The sequence below is a fragment of the Copadichromis virginalis genome, linkage group LG19 (assembly GCF_057382275.1).
Source record: "Copadichromis virginalis isolate Kocher_CV1m ecotype Utaka linkage group LG19, C_Virginalis_male_GT1.1, whole genome shotgun sequence".
Classification (NCBI taxonomy): Eukaryota; Metazoa; Chordata; class Actinopteri; order Cichliformes; family Cichlidae; genus Copadichromis; species Copadichromis virginalis.
The window spans coordinates 17,831,262-17,847,493 of NC_140636.1; the positions used below are offsets into that span (position 1 = coordinate 17,831,262).

The window sequence follows — 16,232 nt, forward strand, 5'->3', positions numbered from 1 at the left end:
TTATAGTCAAGTTTCTGTCCAAAGGACAAGATGTACATGGTCTTACTGCCTCGGGGAATACTGCTCACCTGTGGTGGTATTGTGAAATCAGCACTTTTTACATGTACTTGCAGAATATGACAAAAATTCCGTAATGCAAAAGTCTTTAGGTAATCCTAAAACTGTTGAACTATATTTTTAATTTCCAACGTGTCTCAGAATATCCAGACTACATAGCATACTATTTATGAAGAAAACCAAAACACACCACACTCATCCCAAATGCAGTATGCTGTCCTGTTATCACACTTCATTCTTGCAGTGCATGCAAGCCAGCAAGTGTTTCAGGACATTCCCAATGTGTCCTGAGTTAAAGAGGGTCAAAGGGGAATTGACAAGTTTACTCCAACATGTGACAACATGAGTAAACTAGAATATGGACTTAAGCTGAAGTTTCAGTCCCCACCCCCCCTGTAGGATGGCAAACTAAACCCTGGCTGAACACAGAAGCACAGATCTGCTCCTGATCCGGCTTCCTCCCACCGTCCAAAGACATGCAGCTTGTGGGGATAGGTTAATTGGATAATCCAAATTGCCACTAGGTGTGAATGTGCGAGTGAATGTGAATGGTTGTCTGTCCCTATGTGTTAGCCCTGCGACAGACTGGCGACCTGTCCAGGGTGTACCCCGCCTTTCGCCCCATGACAGCTGGGATAGGCTCCAGCGCCCCCCGCGACCCTGAAAAGGATAAGCGGAAGCGAATGGATGGATGGAATTTAGAACTATTAGTTTAAGTGTACAGTTGGTACTGAGTGGTCATGGCAGAAGATTGAAGCAAGTGCATATGAAGCCAGGATCTAAAGGATCTGAGGATAGGAATACAAATGGCAGATCTGTTTGGAATTCTGAAGTTGTGTTCACTGCCATAAGCAATTACATTAAAGTAGAAGTTAACAAGGGACATCTGTGACAAAACTAGCAGGATGACGACGGCACTCCCTGCTATGTTAAGTACATATTTATATTAGGCTGTGTGTAAATGTGAGCAGCAGTTATTAAATAGTCAAACTCTGAAAACAATTAGTTCAGGCATTGCAAAGTGTGTTAAACAAAAATAAACTTTAAAAGGCAATATTTGCACGAGTCTTAATGAAATTTGAGTCACTACATCTGGCACTATTCAATGCATTGCTTAATATATTGTACAACAAAAGCATAAACTACACAGATTTGTTTAAACCATTTATTTTGCTCTTTAAACAGTGTTTAGTTTCTCTTATCAACACAGATTTCAACCATCCATGGATGTCTGATTCCCTTTATGCACAGTGTAGTGATGAGTTATTTTAGGGTTGTTGAATTCAGGACTGGAGTTTATTTTGTGGAGAAGCTCATGACCACCTGGATACAGAAAGAAGAATGATTAATGTGTCATTTAGTCAGCCAGTGAGTGTAAATCTACCATTTGCTGCGTTTTACCTCATTCTGGACAAACACTCATAACTGTCCGGATGCTTTGAAATAAACAACACAAATTAGGTCTTCGTTTTGGACATCTAGTAATTAAGTTATGTCAGCTGAGGCTGTATGTACCATTTGCCTTGCTTCATTAGGTCAATGGCATCATTGATTTCATCCATAGTCATAGTGTGACTGATAAACTCATCCAGCTTCAGTTTCTTTTCCAGGTAGTCTTTCACCATCTTAGGAACAGCATCCTTACTTTTAAATCCTGACCCCACCCAAAGACACACAAGTTAGAACGGCACTAACCAGTTTGTTACAACAGAAGATGCAAGAAATTATGCAGATCTCAGTCCAATTCATGACATGAATATGTCCAGCTGACTGGGGACCTCTCCAGGGAGTGCCCCGCTTCTTGCCTTATAACAGGTGGGCTGCATATCAAGCATACTTGAATCCTAATTTGGAGAAGCATGCCAGCTTAGACCACAAACAATTTGTTGTGAGCTGCCCATCAGATTTAATCACTCATGTGAAAATGTTGTACGCTGGTCCAGCCCACTAGAACTACTGGTTATGGTCACATTTGTCTCACCTCCAAACAGGCAGCCAGTCCATGTACGTCCCGAGGTGAGCTGAAGAGGTCGGGTGGTTACGTCTTGCATGTCTGTCAATCCCACGATCACACTGACACCCCAGCCTTTCACACAGGACTCCAAAGCACTGCGCTAGATGGAGAAATGGTAACAAGTCAGCAGAAGGATAGAAGTCACTGAAAAGACTAAACTGACTCAAGGTCTTTTGGGTTTTAAAAACAAAAAGGAAATTGTTTCACTTAATTCCCTCTATTGAGAATCTAAATTTCATAAAATTCCCCTACCATGCATTCCACATCACCAACACATTCCAGGGAGTAGTCCACACCTCCACCAGTCATCTCCATTAGCACTTGACTAATGGGTTTATTGTGATCCTTGGGATTGACGAAGTCAGTAGCTCCAAACTCCCTGGCTTTCTCAAACTTGTCTGGGTTGATGTCAACAACAATAATCCTTTTGGCTCCTGCAGCCTCACAGCCCATGACTGCAGCCAAACCCACAGCTCCCAGACCAAACACGGCACAGGTGGAGCCCGGCTCAACCTGCAGGAGATGATTTCAGTAAATGGGATTCATTTTGGATGAGTGCTTACAGGTCGTTACTAAAACAAAAAAAACCTTTCAGTTCTAGCAGCATACACACCTTAGCAGTATTAACAGCTGCCCCATACCCAGTGCAGACCCCACACCCAAGGAGGCAGACTTTATCCAGAGGAGCATCAGGGTCAATCTTAGCCACAGCCATCTGATGAGCCACAGTGTACTCAGAGAAGGTGCTGATTCCCATAAACTGCCGCAGCTTCTGCCCATTATAGGTTAACCTGGACTTTTCCAGTGCCATTTCTTTTGAACCCATTCTAGTCCTGAACAAGATAGAGGGAAAACATGAACCTCAAGAGTACGCATCAGCACATGGTGGCAATGAGAGGTGAGAATAAAGCAAGATTGTACTCACCAAATTACGTCACACTGGTTTGTCTTAGGGCTCTTACAGAAGCGACATTCTCCACACTGAGGAAGGTAGAGGGGAATCACCTTGTCTCCTGAGGAAAAAGAAATGGTCACACGTTCTGCTTTGGCGTATTAACCGAGTGCCCGCTTATGGACCACATTTACTTGGATTGAGAATTTAAAAATTTGAACATCACAATTTACAATTAAAACCACCCTTTGGACAAAGGCAATCAAGTCTCTTCCTAAAACCAACCTGAACACCATGGGAACAGCTGTGGCTGATGTCAGGGTCAATCTCTTGTTCACGGAGAGAAGTTTAATTTGTTCAAAGTTAAAAACTGACCTGGCTGAAATTCTGTGACTCCAGGCCCAACACTCTCGACAATGCCGGCCGCCTCATGGCCAAGGACGACTGGGAAAAATTCCTTCTCCACAACCTTCAACAGGCAGTACAGGTCTGAATGGCACAGCGCTGTTGAAACAATCTGTAACCACGGGAATAATAATCAAATCCAAAGTCAAGGTTGTTTCTGGTGAATCTTCTGGTAAAACAGGAACTTTATGGAGGTACTACATTGCTCCAGGATCATTTCAGAGGATGAGAGGGCCTGCAAGTCTTGAAAGTGGACGTCTCACCTTGATGCGGACCTCATTGGCCTGGGGTGGTGCTACCTCTATCTCCTCAATCACCACAGGCTGCTGGGGCTCCCAGGCTACTACTGCCTTGCACTTGATGACCTAAAGGGGAAGTTGGAGGAAGAAGAAAATTCCAAGTCCAATGCACATGATTAAATTACTATAATTAGCCTCCATTAGCCTTTTTCAGCCTTAATTTTGAAAAACGAAAAATTATAGAAGGAAATAAAAGAAAGGAAATTTTACACTTACATTACCAGCAGTGGTCATTTCTGTAACAAAAAGGTGGAGAGATGGACTTGAGTAGTTACAAGTAGTGTGACAGCAGTTCATGGGGACACAAACTTATAATTTTCCTCTGTATTAGCAGTGTTAGTTCAAAATTAAAACCAATCAATAACCCAGCAGAGTTCTCATATCAGAGAGCTTGTGATGCTTTCAAATGTTGTGAACGGTATTCTTTTGAATGAAACTAGAGGGGGTGGGGCTTGTTTATAGCTAGACTTTAACTCATTTACCCAACTACTACCATTAACCAGTTAGGTTAAACAGACGTGGCTTCAAATACAAATGTTCCCCACATATGACATCCAAGCTTTATAATTAACCTGTATGTTATGCATTTTGTAAACTAAACCATGCTGAAGTCAATTTGGTTCCAAACTTTAAAATGTGGATTTAAAAAACAAAAACTCTTCAAACCATGTTTGCAACATTTGCAAACCAGTTCCATCTAAATGTGAAATATAGGTGTTAAACCAAAAAGTTGAATTTTAAATGTAAGGTTAAATCTAAACTCATCTTTTGCAATAACGCGACGATTTGAGGGCCAGTCTGTAAATGAATTGTCTAATCTTAATCTTAAATTGATTTCAAAGATGTTTTGAATCCAGGATGCAGACAGGTTGATTTGGAGAGGTACAATATTTGTTATCAAATCAGTCTAAAGCTTCAGATTTTCCACTGAGAGGTTAAAGGAGGCCTGACTGGGTCTGAACACCACACACGCATAAGTACACTGTAGCTTTGACTCAATCTGCAGTGGCTTTAATCCCAGTTACATTAAAGCTGATTTACATTTAATTAGATTCAATTTCTTTAAACTCAAATGTAATCATTAATCATGTGGTTCTTTTATTTGTTAATAAAATTTAAAGTAGGGTAAATTATAACTGGGAAGACAAGGAACCCAAAAAGCTTTCCATTGTCCCCTCTAATTCTTTAAGTTAAAATGCTACATAGGCCACATTAAAAGGATACCATTTCACTTAGGATGGATTTGCTTCACTTAACTCAGGAGGAACACAGGTGTTGAAACTCACTCTGATCAACCTTTCTAGAACAAGGTCACTTATTTCAGAGTTACTCGACTCATCTTACTAGTTTATAATGAAACATGAGCTGGCTTGGGTTACCATGTTGAAACAATGATTCTGAGTTCCCACTGCTTAGAAAACCTCTAACATTACTGGCAGCATTTCAGAAATGCACAACAACACAGCAATGAAGGAGAGATCAGTTAAACGAGTTCAGCCAGCTAATTTTTGCTTTTCCAGGGCAGAACGAGACCGTAAACACAATCACAAAGAAAGCAACTTGCACATACCTGAAGGAAATAGCGGGTCTACAACAGGTGGGAAACAACGGATGCTCCAAGGTGCAGGGTGGTAATTAAGGGCTGGCCAATATTCGCTTTGCAGCTGCATTTTCCTTATAAGGAAAGTGGCTAATGAGGCATGCCTAAATGAGCTGACCTGGAACGTTAAAATGACTCAAAGTCCGACTGCAAATAATGTATAATAATAATAATAATCATCATCATCACCATCATCATAATTGATGGGAGTTTATTCTAAGCTAAGCTATCTATCAAGTACAAAAATAAAAAAATAAATATATAAATATAATATGAATTTAATATGAATCTACAGTGAAAGACAGTTTTGTTTGTTTTGTTTTTTCATCCAACAACCCCAGAAAAATGACTCAGGACAGTATTTCTGAATGCACAGTACGATGGTGGCTCAGTGATTACCTCAATCGCCCAACAAGAAGTTGGCCCTGGGTTCAAACCTGTGGAAGACCCTTCTGCACATGTTCTCTTTGTGCTTCCTCTAGAACTCCAGGAACTGTTACTGAAAAGAAGGCTAAGTAATTCTGTCTGGATGGGTACTTTTGCAAATAAAAGTTCAATATAAAAGGAAAAACTGCATCATTCAGCCAAACAAATGCATCTTAGTGCATTCGTGTATAACCCCTGTCAATATTTGAAGCAAGAATCTGAGTGAGAAAATATAAAAGGCTTTCTAAAGGGGTTTATAGGAGAAAGTTAATAGCTTTAACTCTTTTAGCTGAAATATTGCCTCCTTTTGATGTTACCAGGAAAGTAGTGCAACAGGCAGAAATAGCTGTGGTAATAAATCCATGATCTCATCACTAGTAGTGTAATTTCAACACTGTTTGCCAACCTAAGTACATATAGTTGATTAGACAAGTCTGTAAATCTAAACTGACTAGAAAGCTTGTGCCACACTACAACCAGTGAAATAGTGAACTGAATTACAGCCTCTGCACCGACTTATAAAATAACACAACCAAATCTGATCAGAAGTGAGGAAACCAGTCATCTGTTAAAACCATTTATTTTGCTGCACAATCACTCCTCAGATTTTGATCATGTGAACACTGATGATAATTCTTACAAACACAATCTGCACATAATCTGTTGAATGGTGTTCACTGTAGAGCATGGCTTCAGATTACTGAGGAATGAAGTGGTCTTACTGTGGAGAAACACTCAGAACTGTCCGGATGCTGGGAAACAAATACAAAGCACAAATTAGAAGACTTGCACCTATTAGTTTTTCATTTTTGCATCTAGTTAGTAATAATTGAGAAAGTATGTACCATTTGCCGTGCTTCATCAGTTCAATGGCATCGTTGACCTGGTCCAAAGTCATTTTATGAGTGATGAACTCATCCAGCTTCACCTTCTTGTTCAGGTAAGCTTTAACCATCTCAGGGACACCATCCTTACTTTTAAATCCTGAGCCCCAGATATAAAAAGCATATTATAACATCAATTAGTCTTTTCTCACTTCAAGCCTTCTGGCCACTGTCACAGCACAGGAGGTACTGTTCCTGGTAATTTGGTGTGTGAAACCAATTATGGAAAATGTGCAGATGTTTGAATGTGCTGAATATAACCTGGTGCTTTTCAAAGTTCTGCACTCAATGTGCTGATGTAAAGCTGAAGAAAGTTAGATGCATATGGATGCAGAAACACCTCCCCAAAACTGGAAGCTGTGCTCAGTAATGCTGCGGTGGTGGTTACATTAAATTACATTAGTTAGTGTGGATGATCACATGTGCCTCACCTCCAAACAAAGAGCCCTTCCATGTACGTCCAGCAATGAGCTGAATGGGTCGGGCTGCAAAGTCGTGGAGATCAGTCCAGCCAACCAGCACGCTGACACCCCAGCCTTTGATACAAGACTCCAAGGCACTGCGCTACATGATAAAACCAGCCAAATGTCAGCTGACTTGTAAACATAGGGTTCTTGACCATATTTACAAACTGATCCAGTCTTTATTCAAATTTGTCAGTCTGCCTCACCATGACTGCCACGTTCCCGACACATTCCAGGGAGTAGTCCACACCTCCACCAGTCATCTCAGCCAAAACTTCATTGATGGGTTTGTTGTGATCCTTTGGGTTCACAAACTCAGTGGCTCCAAACACTTTGGCCTTCTCAAACTTGTCTGGATTGATGTCAACAGCGATAATCCTTTTGGCTCCTGCAGCCTTGCAGCCCATGACTGCAGCCAAACCCACAGCTCCCAGACCAAACACGGCACAGGTGGAGCCCGGCTCAACCTGGAGGAAAAAAAACCAGTCAGTTTGGATACTCTGGACTTGTTAAGACTTCATACAGTAACAAACATCAATCTTCGCCTGCTGTCAAACCTACATACACACCTTAGCAGTATTAACAGCTGCCCCATATCCAGTGCAGACCCCACACCCAAGGAGGCAGACTTTGTCCAGAGGAGCAGCCGGGTCGATCTTAGCCACAGCCATCTGGTTCATCACAGTGTACTCAGAGAAGGTGCTGGTCCCCATAAACTGCAGCACCTTCTTCCCCTTACAGGTGAACCTGGATTCTGCTAAAGCCATCACATCATGACTATCAGCAGCCCTGTACAGAAAACATTGGTTAAAAAATATAGTACTTTGTGGCAGAGGGTACATATAAAACAAATTCTACGATTAAGCGAAATTAAGAAAACTATTAACTCACCAGCCTTTTTCACACTGATTGGTCTTAGGATTCTTACAGAAGCGACATTCCCGACACTGGGAGATGAACAGAGGGATCACCTTGTCTCCTAAAATTCAAACACAAGGCTGAGAATGCTGCATCTTACAGAGACCACCTGGTGAACATGACAAGACAGACAAATGAAAGCTTTAACTGACCTGGCTGAAACTCAGTAACGCCGGGGCCAACGCTCTCTACTATGCCAGCTCCCTCGTGTCCAAGCACTGCTGGGAAGCCATCTTTGTGCATACCCTCAAAAAGGTGGTACAGGTCAGTGTGGCACACTCCAGTTGCAACGATCTGCATGAGAACACAGATGATTGTTTCTTTTGGACACTTGAAGAGTTTGGCTTGTGGTTTTATCTGTGCAGTTTGCTAAGCTTTTTACCTGACATAGCAAGAATGTGAAAGAAATGGAAACGCAAGGGAATGGATAAAACTCTGTCTTTTGCTATATACCAGAAATACACCCAAAATGAGGAAGCATTTTGTTAAATAAGAACATTTCTGGGGTTAATATTTCCCCCGGATGTTATTAGGTCTTTATCCGAGTCCAGTGGCTAACATCTCTGTCCTGATTTTTCATGGACTTTTAGAGATTAAATACAGTGGCTACACCCCATCAAACCTGGTCAGACATGGTTATTCTTTGTGGTAAAAGGTGTCCAAGTCCCACAGTTTCTTTTGTCATACTGTGTGGATAGTGTACTGCAATTCCATAATGACTAGTTAAAAAAAAAAACTGCTCACTGTCGCCTACAGCTTTTAGCCTTAGAATCATTTTGAACAGTATTAAATGGTATAGAACCAACAAGTACTACTGAAAGACAATATTTTTCATATCTGCTCCCATCAGAGATTCAGTTTTTAGATGATAGCCTCATTTGCTAGCTAATGATAGCTGATAAAAAGCTGCATTAGTATACTTTATTAGAGCTAAAGGCAAGATCTACTGTGTGACATTGTAGGTCTCATCTCTGCATCTCTGTGCCTCTTGTCAGTCAACTGGACATGAAATCTTGGAGAAGATGAGCCTGGAATTACTTTAAGATCCTAAAAAGGAGCTAAGAGTTATTTTACAAACAGTCTGCAGAGCATCTGATGGTATTCTGACTGCATTTCACATTGAAATGTGCTGACATGTCACTAAACAATGTTGAGCAACATTTTGAAAGGAACGTAATTTCACTGGGTCTGACTGACATCATACGTCCGCAAGTAAACACTGTCTTATTTGTCTGATCTACAGGGTGGGGCAACCAAGCACACCATTGGTTTTTTTTGTGACATTACCAATAAGTTTGATGTGTCACATGGCCCTCTTCCTATTGAAAAAACAAAAGTTGTATCCAAGATGGCCGACTTCTAAACGGCCACCATGGTCACCACCCATCTTGAGGAGTTTGCCCCCTCACATATACTAATGTGCCACAAACAGGACTTTAATATCACCAACCATTCCCATGTTATTACAGTGTATCCATATAAATGGCCCACCCTGTATATTTTTTTATGTCTATTTTTGTCACCTGCACTTTGTCCTTGTCAGGTTACAGCTGATTTGAATATTTGAATATTAGCTAAGAAGTGGAGATTCTGCTCTTTAGTTATCCGAGTTTTTATCTTTCAGATTTTTCACTTTTGCCTTATTACCCATTTTTTGTGTTTCACCATGAGAAACAGTTTCCTGCAACTTTTGCTTAGATTAGAACCCACTATTATGATTCCTTTCATTCACCAACACAAGTGCACTAAGAGATATCTGTGAATGTGTGTGTGTCGATTCTCACCTTGATCCGGACCTCATTGGCCTGAGGTGGGGCTACCTCAATCTCCTCAATCACCATAGGCTTGTTTGGCTCCCAGGCCACTGCTGCCTTGCACTTGATGACCTAAAGTGGCAGCGTGAAATGTCACATTTTTGGGGTGCTGCTGAACTATACCAAGATGGGTTTCTGGAGAGTTATGACAAGCACCTACTCATGTAGCATTTGTAATTTGAAGTGCATTAATGCCTGCCTGGCACAACTCGAGAAATTTCAAACATCTTTAAATTATACTATTCAACTGGTGCAAGCAAGAGTTTGTGCAAAAGAGCCACTGTTTAACAGCAGATTGGTTTTAATAGTTCAGATAAGGCTTTTCCTGCAGAAGGGCAAACATCATATGACAAGGAACAGTCTAAAGTCCATGTCTCATTTAGCAAATGTAGTAAATGTAGACTCTGGAAATTGAATAACACAAAATAAACCATTCACTAAATCACATGTTGTTACATTACATAAATAAAGGGGCTTTTTTGGTCATTATTTTTGAATTCCCTGCACTAAATTCTTGGGCATGCGCCATACTTTTCTTTTGGCCTTCCACAGCAGCATCCTTGCCAAAATTTGCAGTTGCACAAAACTGTCTCGATGGCTTGAAAGTGCATTCCAAGTCAAAATAGGAAACGCAATATTTCACAGATGTATTTCATCACAGTTTTATTGCAATCAAAGTAGTAACTCTAGGCTGGGCTTAGTGGAATAAACATGCATGTGTAAAAGGATATAGGTTAACAACTGCTCAACTGCCCTGAAACCCTTATCTGTAACACTTTCGGCTATTACAGTGTTCATGACACACCCACCCACACTTAGACACAGAGGTACAGCAAAATACATTTCAACCAAGTACAATATTTTAATGTGAGGTTTGCAACAAAATTTTTTGAAACAACAAAACAAAAACAAACAAACAAACAAACAAACAAACAAACCCACATTAAAACATTAAAGCTGTAAATGAGGCCTCCCATGTGGAATTATGTACCTACCTTACCAGCGGTGGACATTTCTGCAACTATGACAGAGTCACAAAAAAGTTGAAAGCAACAGGAGCTGCAGGACTGGAGTCAGAGAAACTTGCTTGGACTTGCTGCTAAAATACTACAGCTGGAGAGGGAGTTATGCAACCACCAGATGGGCAGGGACTTTTCAATGATTGCAAACTGAAAACGTTTTTTCTTCTTCCCTTGCTTAAACTCATATGGAGAATAGATATGGAGGCTGCTATGTTTGCACAAACAACCCACAGTCAACACAGATGATAATAAATCATGGAAAAACTCACTTTTGTACTGCGTTTATCAAAAACTATGACAACTTACAGAGCTACCTGACGCTGTATTTCTGTTATTTTGTTTGAGTGGCCATCGTGAGTCATTTATGCTGAATGGCATAAAAATTTACATTTATTTCTTTATAATTACACAGTTTATGACACTCAACAACAATCATCACAATGACAAATCCACTGAATTGTTCTATAATTTTGAAAACTTTATATAGTATGTCAAGGAGGTGAAAGATTTCGGTGGCACTCAGGCTTCACATTCACAGTTTGGAAATTTGACAGATGATTTCTTAGTCAACTGTACAATCACAGGTGCGTAACAGTAAGTTGGCACATTAGAAATGTTATCTTTTGGATTTGTGTACAATGTAACTGGACTTTAGTAACAGTTCTAGATATTGCATCAGCCCTTTAGTCTTATATAGATATAGGTCAATATACAAGTCTTTGAGACAACTCCCATCATAAACTTTATAATTATCAACTACCCTTCTCAAGACCTTGAAATAAAACTTGCTACAAACTCTCAAGCTCATTCCAGTCCAGGCTGTCAGTTATCTGTACCCCCAGAAAATCCCTGGTGACTACCTCAACAGCACTGTTGTCATTGATGAGAGTTTTGTCCTGAATTCGATGATCATCTCCTTGGTCTTCTTGACGTTTCGGAACAGATTGTTAGCACTGCACAGATCCACGGCTTCACCTTATCTCTATAGGACAGGTCGCTGTTGTCCCTAATGAGACCCACCACTGTTGTGTCATGTGCATACTTGATGATGTGACTAGAAGCAGATGCAGCACTGGAGTCATGTGTCACAGCGTGAACAGCAGTGGGCTCAGGACACAGACCTGAGTGGAGCCGGTGGAGCCGATGGAGATGGAGATGCTGTTTCCCATTCGCTGACTGAGGTCTGTTGGTGAGGAAGTCCAGCAGCCAGTTAACCATGGGAGTGCTGACTGTTTTCTACTCCAGATGTACCAAGCTCAGGTGGAGAACAGAGGAAATGGCGTCCTCTGGAGAGCGGTTTGGCTGGTAAGCAAACTGGAATCGGTCAAATATGGGAGGCATTAAAGATATGTAGTCCTTTACCAACTTCTCGAAGTTCTTCATCATTATGGGAGTTCGTGCAGCAGGGTTGTAGTCATTAAAACACGTGATGGGCACAGGGATGATGGTGGCAGACTTGAAACATGATGGAACCACAGTCTGCTCCAAGGAGTTGTTAAAGATATCTCTAAGGACGTTTGCTAGCTGGTCACCGCACTCCCCGAGTACTGTTGGGGTTTTTATTATGAGAGACAAGACAAATATGCTCCAATTATAAGTTTTCACAGATAATTAATAAAACATTTAAAATTTTAAATTAGTTTTACATGGCGTTGTAGGCCTCTCTCAGGCTCAAAGGCTGCCGCACCCAGGCAGTATACACTTTTTACTGCTGGTCACAGAAACTGAATGTTGACATGGTTGGTCGAAAGAGCTGAGAGTGGCCTTAGGTCTGATACCAGCTCACGGCCAATCACCAGCTCTGCAGCTTTCTGGACCTCTCCTTATTTGGGGACGCCCTTTTGCAGGCAACACTCCCGTTACGATGAAACCACGTTTTGTTCTCCGGTCAGCCCCGTAGAGTTAAAGAAGGGGTGTAAAGTGCATACCATAACAGCAGATTTATGATCAAGGCCACATTCCTGTGAGGGGGTTGTGAGGAAGTGTTGTCTCTGTTAGTATCAGAGTAAAAGTCTACTTCCAAAACTCCTACATTACACTGTGTGCAACAAAGGACAAAACACAAATATGTGATACTAATTGTTAGGTATTTTAGTACCATGGTAGCATTTACTGGATATTGTTTTATAGTGACATTATGCAGGAAAACTCTGTCATTCAATAAGGCCCCTTTGTTTTAGTTATTTTTCTCTTTGACCCAAGAATTGATGTGTGAGAATCACAGGCTGGTACAAGGTTGAAATACCACAGAGATCACTCCCTCAGCTACATTAGTTTCTTAATCTTTTAGACGCCTGTTGAAGGCCAAATGGTTTGTTTCAGATTTCACTAATGAAAGAACTCTTTGTTTTGTGCCTTGAAAATATGTCGCTGAGATAATCACAATTGTAGCTGAACTAATAAACTACACAAAGGATGCTTCTTCACCCAAGGGCAGGAAGACGCTCCCTTATCTTGGTCTGTACTGGTTTAAACTGATAATCTGCTGTCTCATGAATTTTACCCTCTATATAAACTGTTGTACTTGTGAATAAAGTTGAGTCAATTTGGGAAGACAATCTAAAGCAGTCTCTGTTTTCTTGTTCTCCCAAGCTGCTCCCGAGCTCGTACTAACACGCTGAATGGCATGCTTGAATATTGCTTGAGAATATATTTGACTGTGTTACAGACTAAGGGACATTCTCTGCTGATAGACGTCCACGCCTCGAAGGAAGTCTATCCACGGATTAGGCCTTGGAAACCGTTTCCTTCACTAATTATGAGATATTAGCCTTAAAGATCAAAATAAATTCCAACAGTACCCATCCTGGAATGTTTTCCGTACATTCACTTTTCCCAGTGTTTTCCCAGACATCATCCGCATTGAGATTCAGCGCTTTCTCATCCGCGTGAAGACTGGCTTTTATTGCAGAGGTGTTGTCTGTTGCAAATCTACAGAAAGATTCGTTGAGGTCGTTGAGGAGGTGTGGGTTGTTGTCATACAGTGTAGGAGTAGCCTTATAAGCTATTATTGCTTGAATCTCCTGCCACATGCACCTGGTGTTATAGGGTCACAGAAGAAAGTGAACCTTCCAGCATAAATGCACAGTTCAGGCTGGCTCTAGCTGTCTTGAACACAGCCTCATCACTAGACTTAAAAGCAGCATTCCATACTTTTAGCTTTTTGCGTGCCTCCGGTGTCATCCAAAAAAACCCAAACAAACCCTAAATTGGACATTATATCTAGAAAAGTTCAGGACTGTTGTTCCCTGTTAAAATGTCCCCCAACTATTTAAGAGTATTCCAACGGTTGTGAAACAATCACCTCACAAACAGCTGGCAACTTAAAAAGATACAGTTATGATCAAGTTTAACTGCAAGCAAAATGCATTTCACACCAACAGCATACTGTGGGGTTGGCACAAAGTTTTCCAAATAGTTTCTTTTTGCACCTGAACAGGACCTTTTGTAAATATGGGCTCTAACTGTTCACCTGGGGGAATGAAGAAACAAATCTGGTCATTAGGAATCAAACAACAAACACATTACTCTGAGCTAACGTCATTTCGTTATTTCTAATGTGTGACTTGTGATGACCTTCCCACTATCAAGAAAGTCCTGACCTGCTTTTATTGGTGATTGGCCGGCATGAGAGCATAGTCAGCTAATGCAGCTCACATGGGTCTTCCAGGCTATAAAAGCTGGTCTAGATGTACTATCCAGTCTCTACTCTACCCTACCTGGAAGCACCCAAATTGCCACTTGGTTATATTATGATAGGTTTTTATGTGAACTATGGGAAATTGCCCTTTGTCACCCACTTTGAGTGAGGTTGTGACAAATGGGAGATGTTCAGTCCATTGGTAAGGTTAAAGTTTGGGTCAGTGCTAACTTGTTTGCTAACATAGCTTAAAGCTGTTCTGCTTTTTGAGTACAGCCCGATACAATATCTTAATAAGTTCCGCATAAGATAAGATTTGGATTGGTTACATTAAGGTTGAGCTGTTCTGTGGTTTATGCTGGAGGAGAACAACAATAGTCACCATTTTGCCTGGCCATTAAACACCTGTATTTTGGGATGAGTTTAGCTTCATGAGCCATGCATCCCCTTTAATAGGCTTAAGTGGCTGACCTCAACAGAGGAGCATGCTTTCTCTTTAGTCTGGCAGAAAATGTGGTTGAAGTCATTTTCTTGTGGTTTGTGGCCTTATGAAACACATGGCTTGAGTTTTCACAATTGGTTGTGGCATAACTGTGCCACAAGTGTAACTGGTATGACTTGAATAATGTTATGTTTTAAATTTAGTAGTTTGGTCTGGCAGCTTTGGTGTAGACAACATTGACTGAGCTTTGAATTGGCGTGAATTTGGTTGGTTCCCTCTTTGGTGGCAGCTTGGATGTTTTGGTTGTTTTGCTACTATGGCTGATTCTCATGCTTTAATTTGATTTTTGATTTCTGACTACTAAAGATTTTGCGAAGCAGTGTGGTGTGTTTGTTGCTGCAGGCCATGTGATGAGGTCGGGTGTACATTTAAGTAACAACACTTTGATTTTTACTTGATGTTGTAAGGTCAAATGATTTCCTGTTGACCCCATTTGCAAGAATGGATTTGCTATTTGGCGCAGATAATACTTGCACGCGCTGCTTTCTTAGTTGCAGCCTACTGTTATTGATTTGCTGCCAAAGGAAGATCAGCACTTGATGCAGCTTACCTCTTACTTCTAGGCAGTAAAGGCTGCCCCAGATTAACTGCTCCATCTCTGTTTCACTTCACTGGCCACCAACTCATCAGTGATATTTGTCTCCTGATGGGGTAGTTTAATAAACTCTCTTTTAAGTAAACTTGTCTCCCTTCCTTAAGACTAGCATCTTGACAGCCAACCTTACACTGAGACGATTTCTGATAAGGCTTCAGTCAATAACAGATTGATCAACTGAAAGATCAGATGCATCAGCTCCTGTATGCAGTCTTTGCTTTCAGACTTCCAGATACACTCCATTGACTGGAGGTAATTTTTAACCCTGCCACTACCAACTTCTTCAAATTTGCACTGCAAATCATGCTGAAATACACCAGGATTTGGACTAAAACACATTGGTAATCACTTTGTTACGGCAAAGAATACTATTGTTATGCAGTCAAACAGTTGTCTTTGGCATTGTTTTTGCTGATCTGACAAAAAGAAAAACTGGAATGGATCAAGTGGCTTAAACAAAATGCTCTTCTGAAAATGGTCAAGCACTAGGACTGAAAATGAGTGAAAAAGCCACCAGTGTCCAAAAGAACAACTTAAAAAGTTTTTCAGGAAACCTGCAGAACTATTGACAAAAACATAAAAAAAAAAAAAAAAAAAAAAAAAAAAAAAAAAAAATAGAAAGTCTGCCCTCCAAATTAACACACAATCATGACACACTACATTGGGGTATTAAAAAAAAAAAAAAAGAAGAAAATTCCAA

General features: G+C 40.8%; 2 protein-coding genes and 1 long non-coding RNA gene across 6 annotated transcripts in view; 1 reads left to right on the top strand and 2 right to left on the bottom strand.

Annotated features, from left to right (window-relative positions):
• Nucleotides 1-16,232, top strand: part of LOC146685898 (uncharacterized) — a 35,335-nt gene that overhangs the window by 9,843 nt on the left and 9,260 nt on the right. Inside the window, exon 2 of one of the 2 annotated variants that reach the window (XR_014916870.1) lies at nucleotides 5,609-8,203. The exons of the other annotated variant lie outside the window; for it this stretch is intronic. This is a non-coding gene — a long non-coding RNA (uncharacterized LOC146685898). Of the gene's footprint in view, nucleotides 1-5,608; nucleotides 8,204-16,232 lie in introns of those variants that run through there. 2 annotated transcript variants of the gene reach the window in all.
• On the bottom strand, nucleotides 1,209-5,470 carry LOC146685900 (alcohol dehydrogenase 1-like). 3 transcript variants are annotated; one of them, XM_085442199.1, is made up of 11 exons: nucleotides 5,238-5,470; nucleotides 3,884-3,903; nucleotides 3,632-3,733; nucleotides 3,339-3,480; nucleotides 2,997-3,084; nucleotides 2,685-2,904; nucleotides 2,324-2,584; nucleotides 2,039-2,171; nucleotides 1,573-1,711; nucleotides 1,459-1,493; nucleotides 1,317-1,380 (listed from the first exon to the last, which is right to left on the bottom strand). In XM_085442199.1, the coding sequence occupies exons 1-10, from the start codon at nucleotides 5,335-5,337 to the stop codon at nucleotides 1,460-1,462; spliced, it is 1,239 nt and encodes a 412-aa protein (XP_085298325.1). In that variant the 5' UTR covers nucleotides 5,338-5,470; the 3' UTR covers nucleotides 1,317-1,380; nucleotide 1,459. The 3 variants fall into 3 exon arrangements, with proteins under 3 accessions (XP_085298324.1, XP_085298326.1, XP_085298325.1); XM_085442198.1 differs by having other exon boundaries at nucleotides 1,209-1,493; XM_085442200.1 differs by lacking the exons at nucleotides 1,459-1,493; nucleotides 1,573-1,711 and having other exon boundaries at nucleotides 1,209-1,380.
• LOC146685901 (alcohol dehydrogenase 1) lies at nucleotides 6,258-10,881 on the bottom strand. Its single transcript, XM_085442201.1, has 9 exons — nucleotides 10,769-10,881; nucleotides 9,744-9,845; nucleotides 8,112-8,253; nucleotides 7,933-8,020; nucleotides 7,611-7,830; nucleotides 7,248-7,508; nucleotides 7,009-7,141; nucleotides 6,539-6,677; nucleotides 6,258-6,445 (listed from the first exon to the last, which is right to left on the bottom strand). The coding sequence occupies exons 1-9, from the start codon at nucleotides 10,784-10,786 to the stop codon at nucleotides 6,412-6,414; spliced, it is 1,137 nt and encodes a 378-aa protein (XP_085298327.1). The 5' UTR covers nucleotides 10,787-10,881; the 3' UTR covers nucleotides 6,258-6,411.

What these genes read in the sequence shown, in the direction of transcription:
- LOC146685900 (XM_085442198.1), bottom strand. Translation starts at nt 5,337, where the DNA reads ATGCAGCTGCAAAGCGAATATTGGCCAGCCCTTAATTACCACCCTGCA. An exon ending in TTGGTGATGTGGAATGCATG is followed by an intron (nt 2,172 to 2,323) that starts GTAGGGGAATTT and finishes TTCTCCATCTAG; the next exon opens with CGCAGTGCTTTGGAGTCCTG. An exon ending in CTAATGAAGCAAGGCAAATG is followed by an intron (nt 1,494 to 1,572) that starts GTACATACAGCC and finishes TTTATTTCAAAG; the next exon opens with CATCCGGACAGTTATGAGTG.
- LOC146685901 (XM_085442201.1), bottom strand. An exon ending in AATCAGTGTGAAAAAGGCTG is followed by an intron (nt 7,831 to 7,932) that starts GTGAGTTAATAG and finishes TTTTCTGTACAG; the next exon opens with GGCTGCTGATAGTCATGATG. An exon ending in GAAGGGCTCTTTGTTTGGAG is followed by an intron (nt 6,678 to 7,008) that starts GTGAGGCACATG and finishes TCTGGGGCTCAG; the next exon opens with GATTTAAAAGTAAGGATGGT.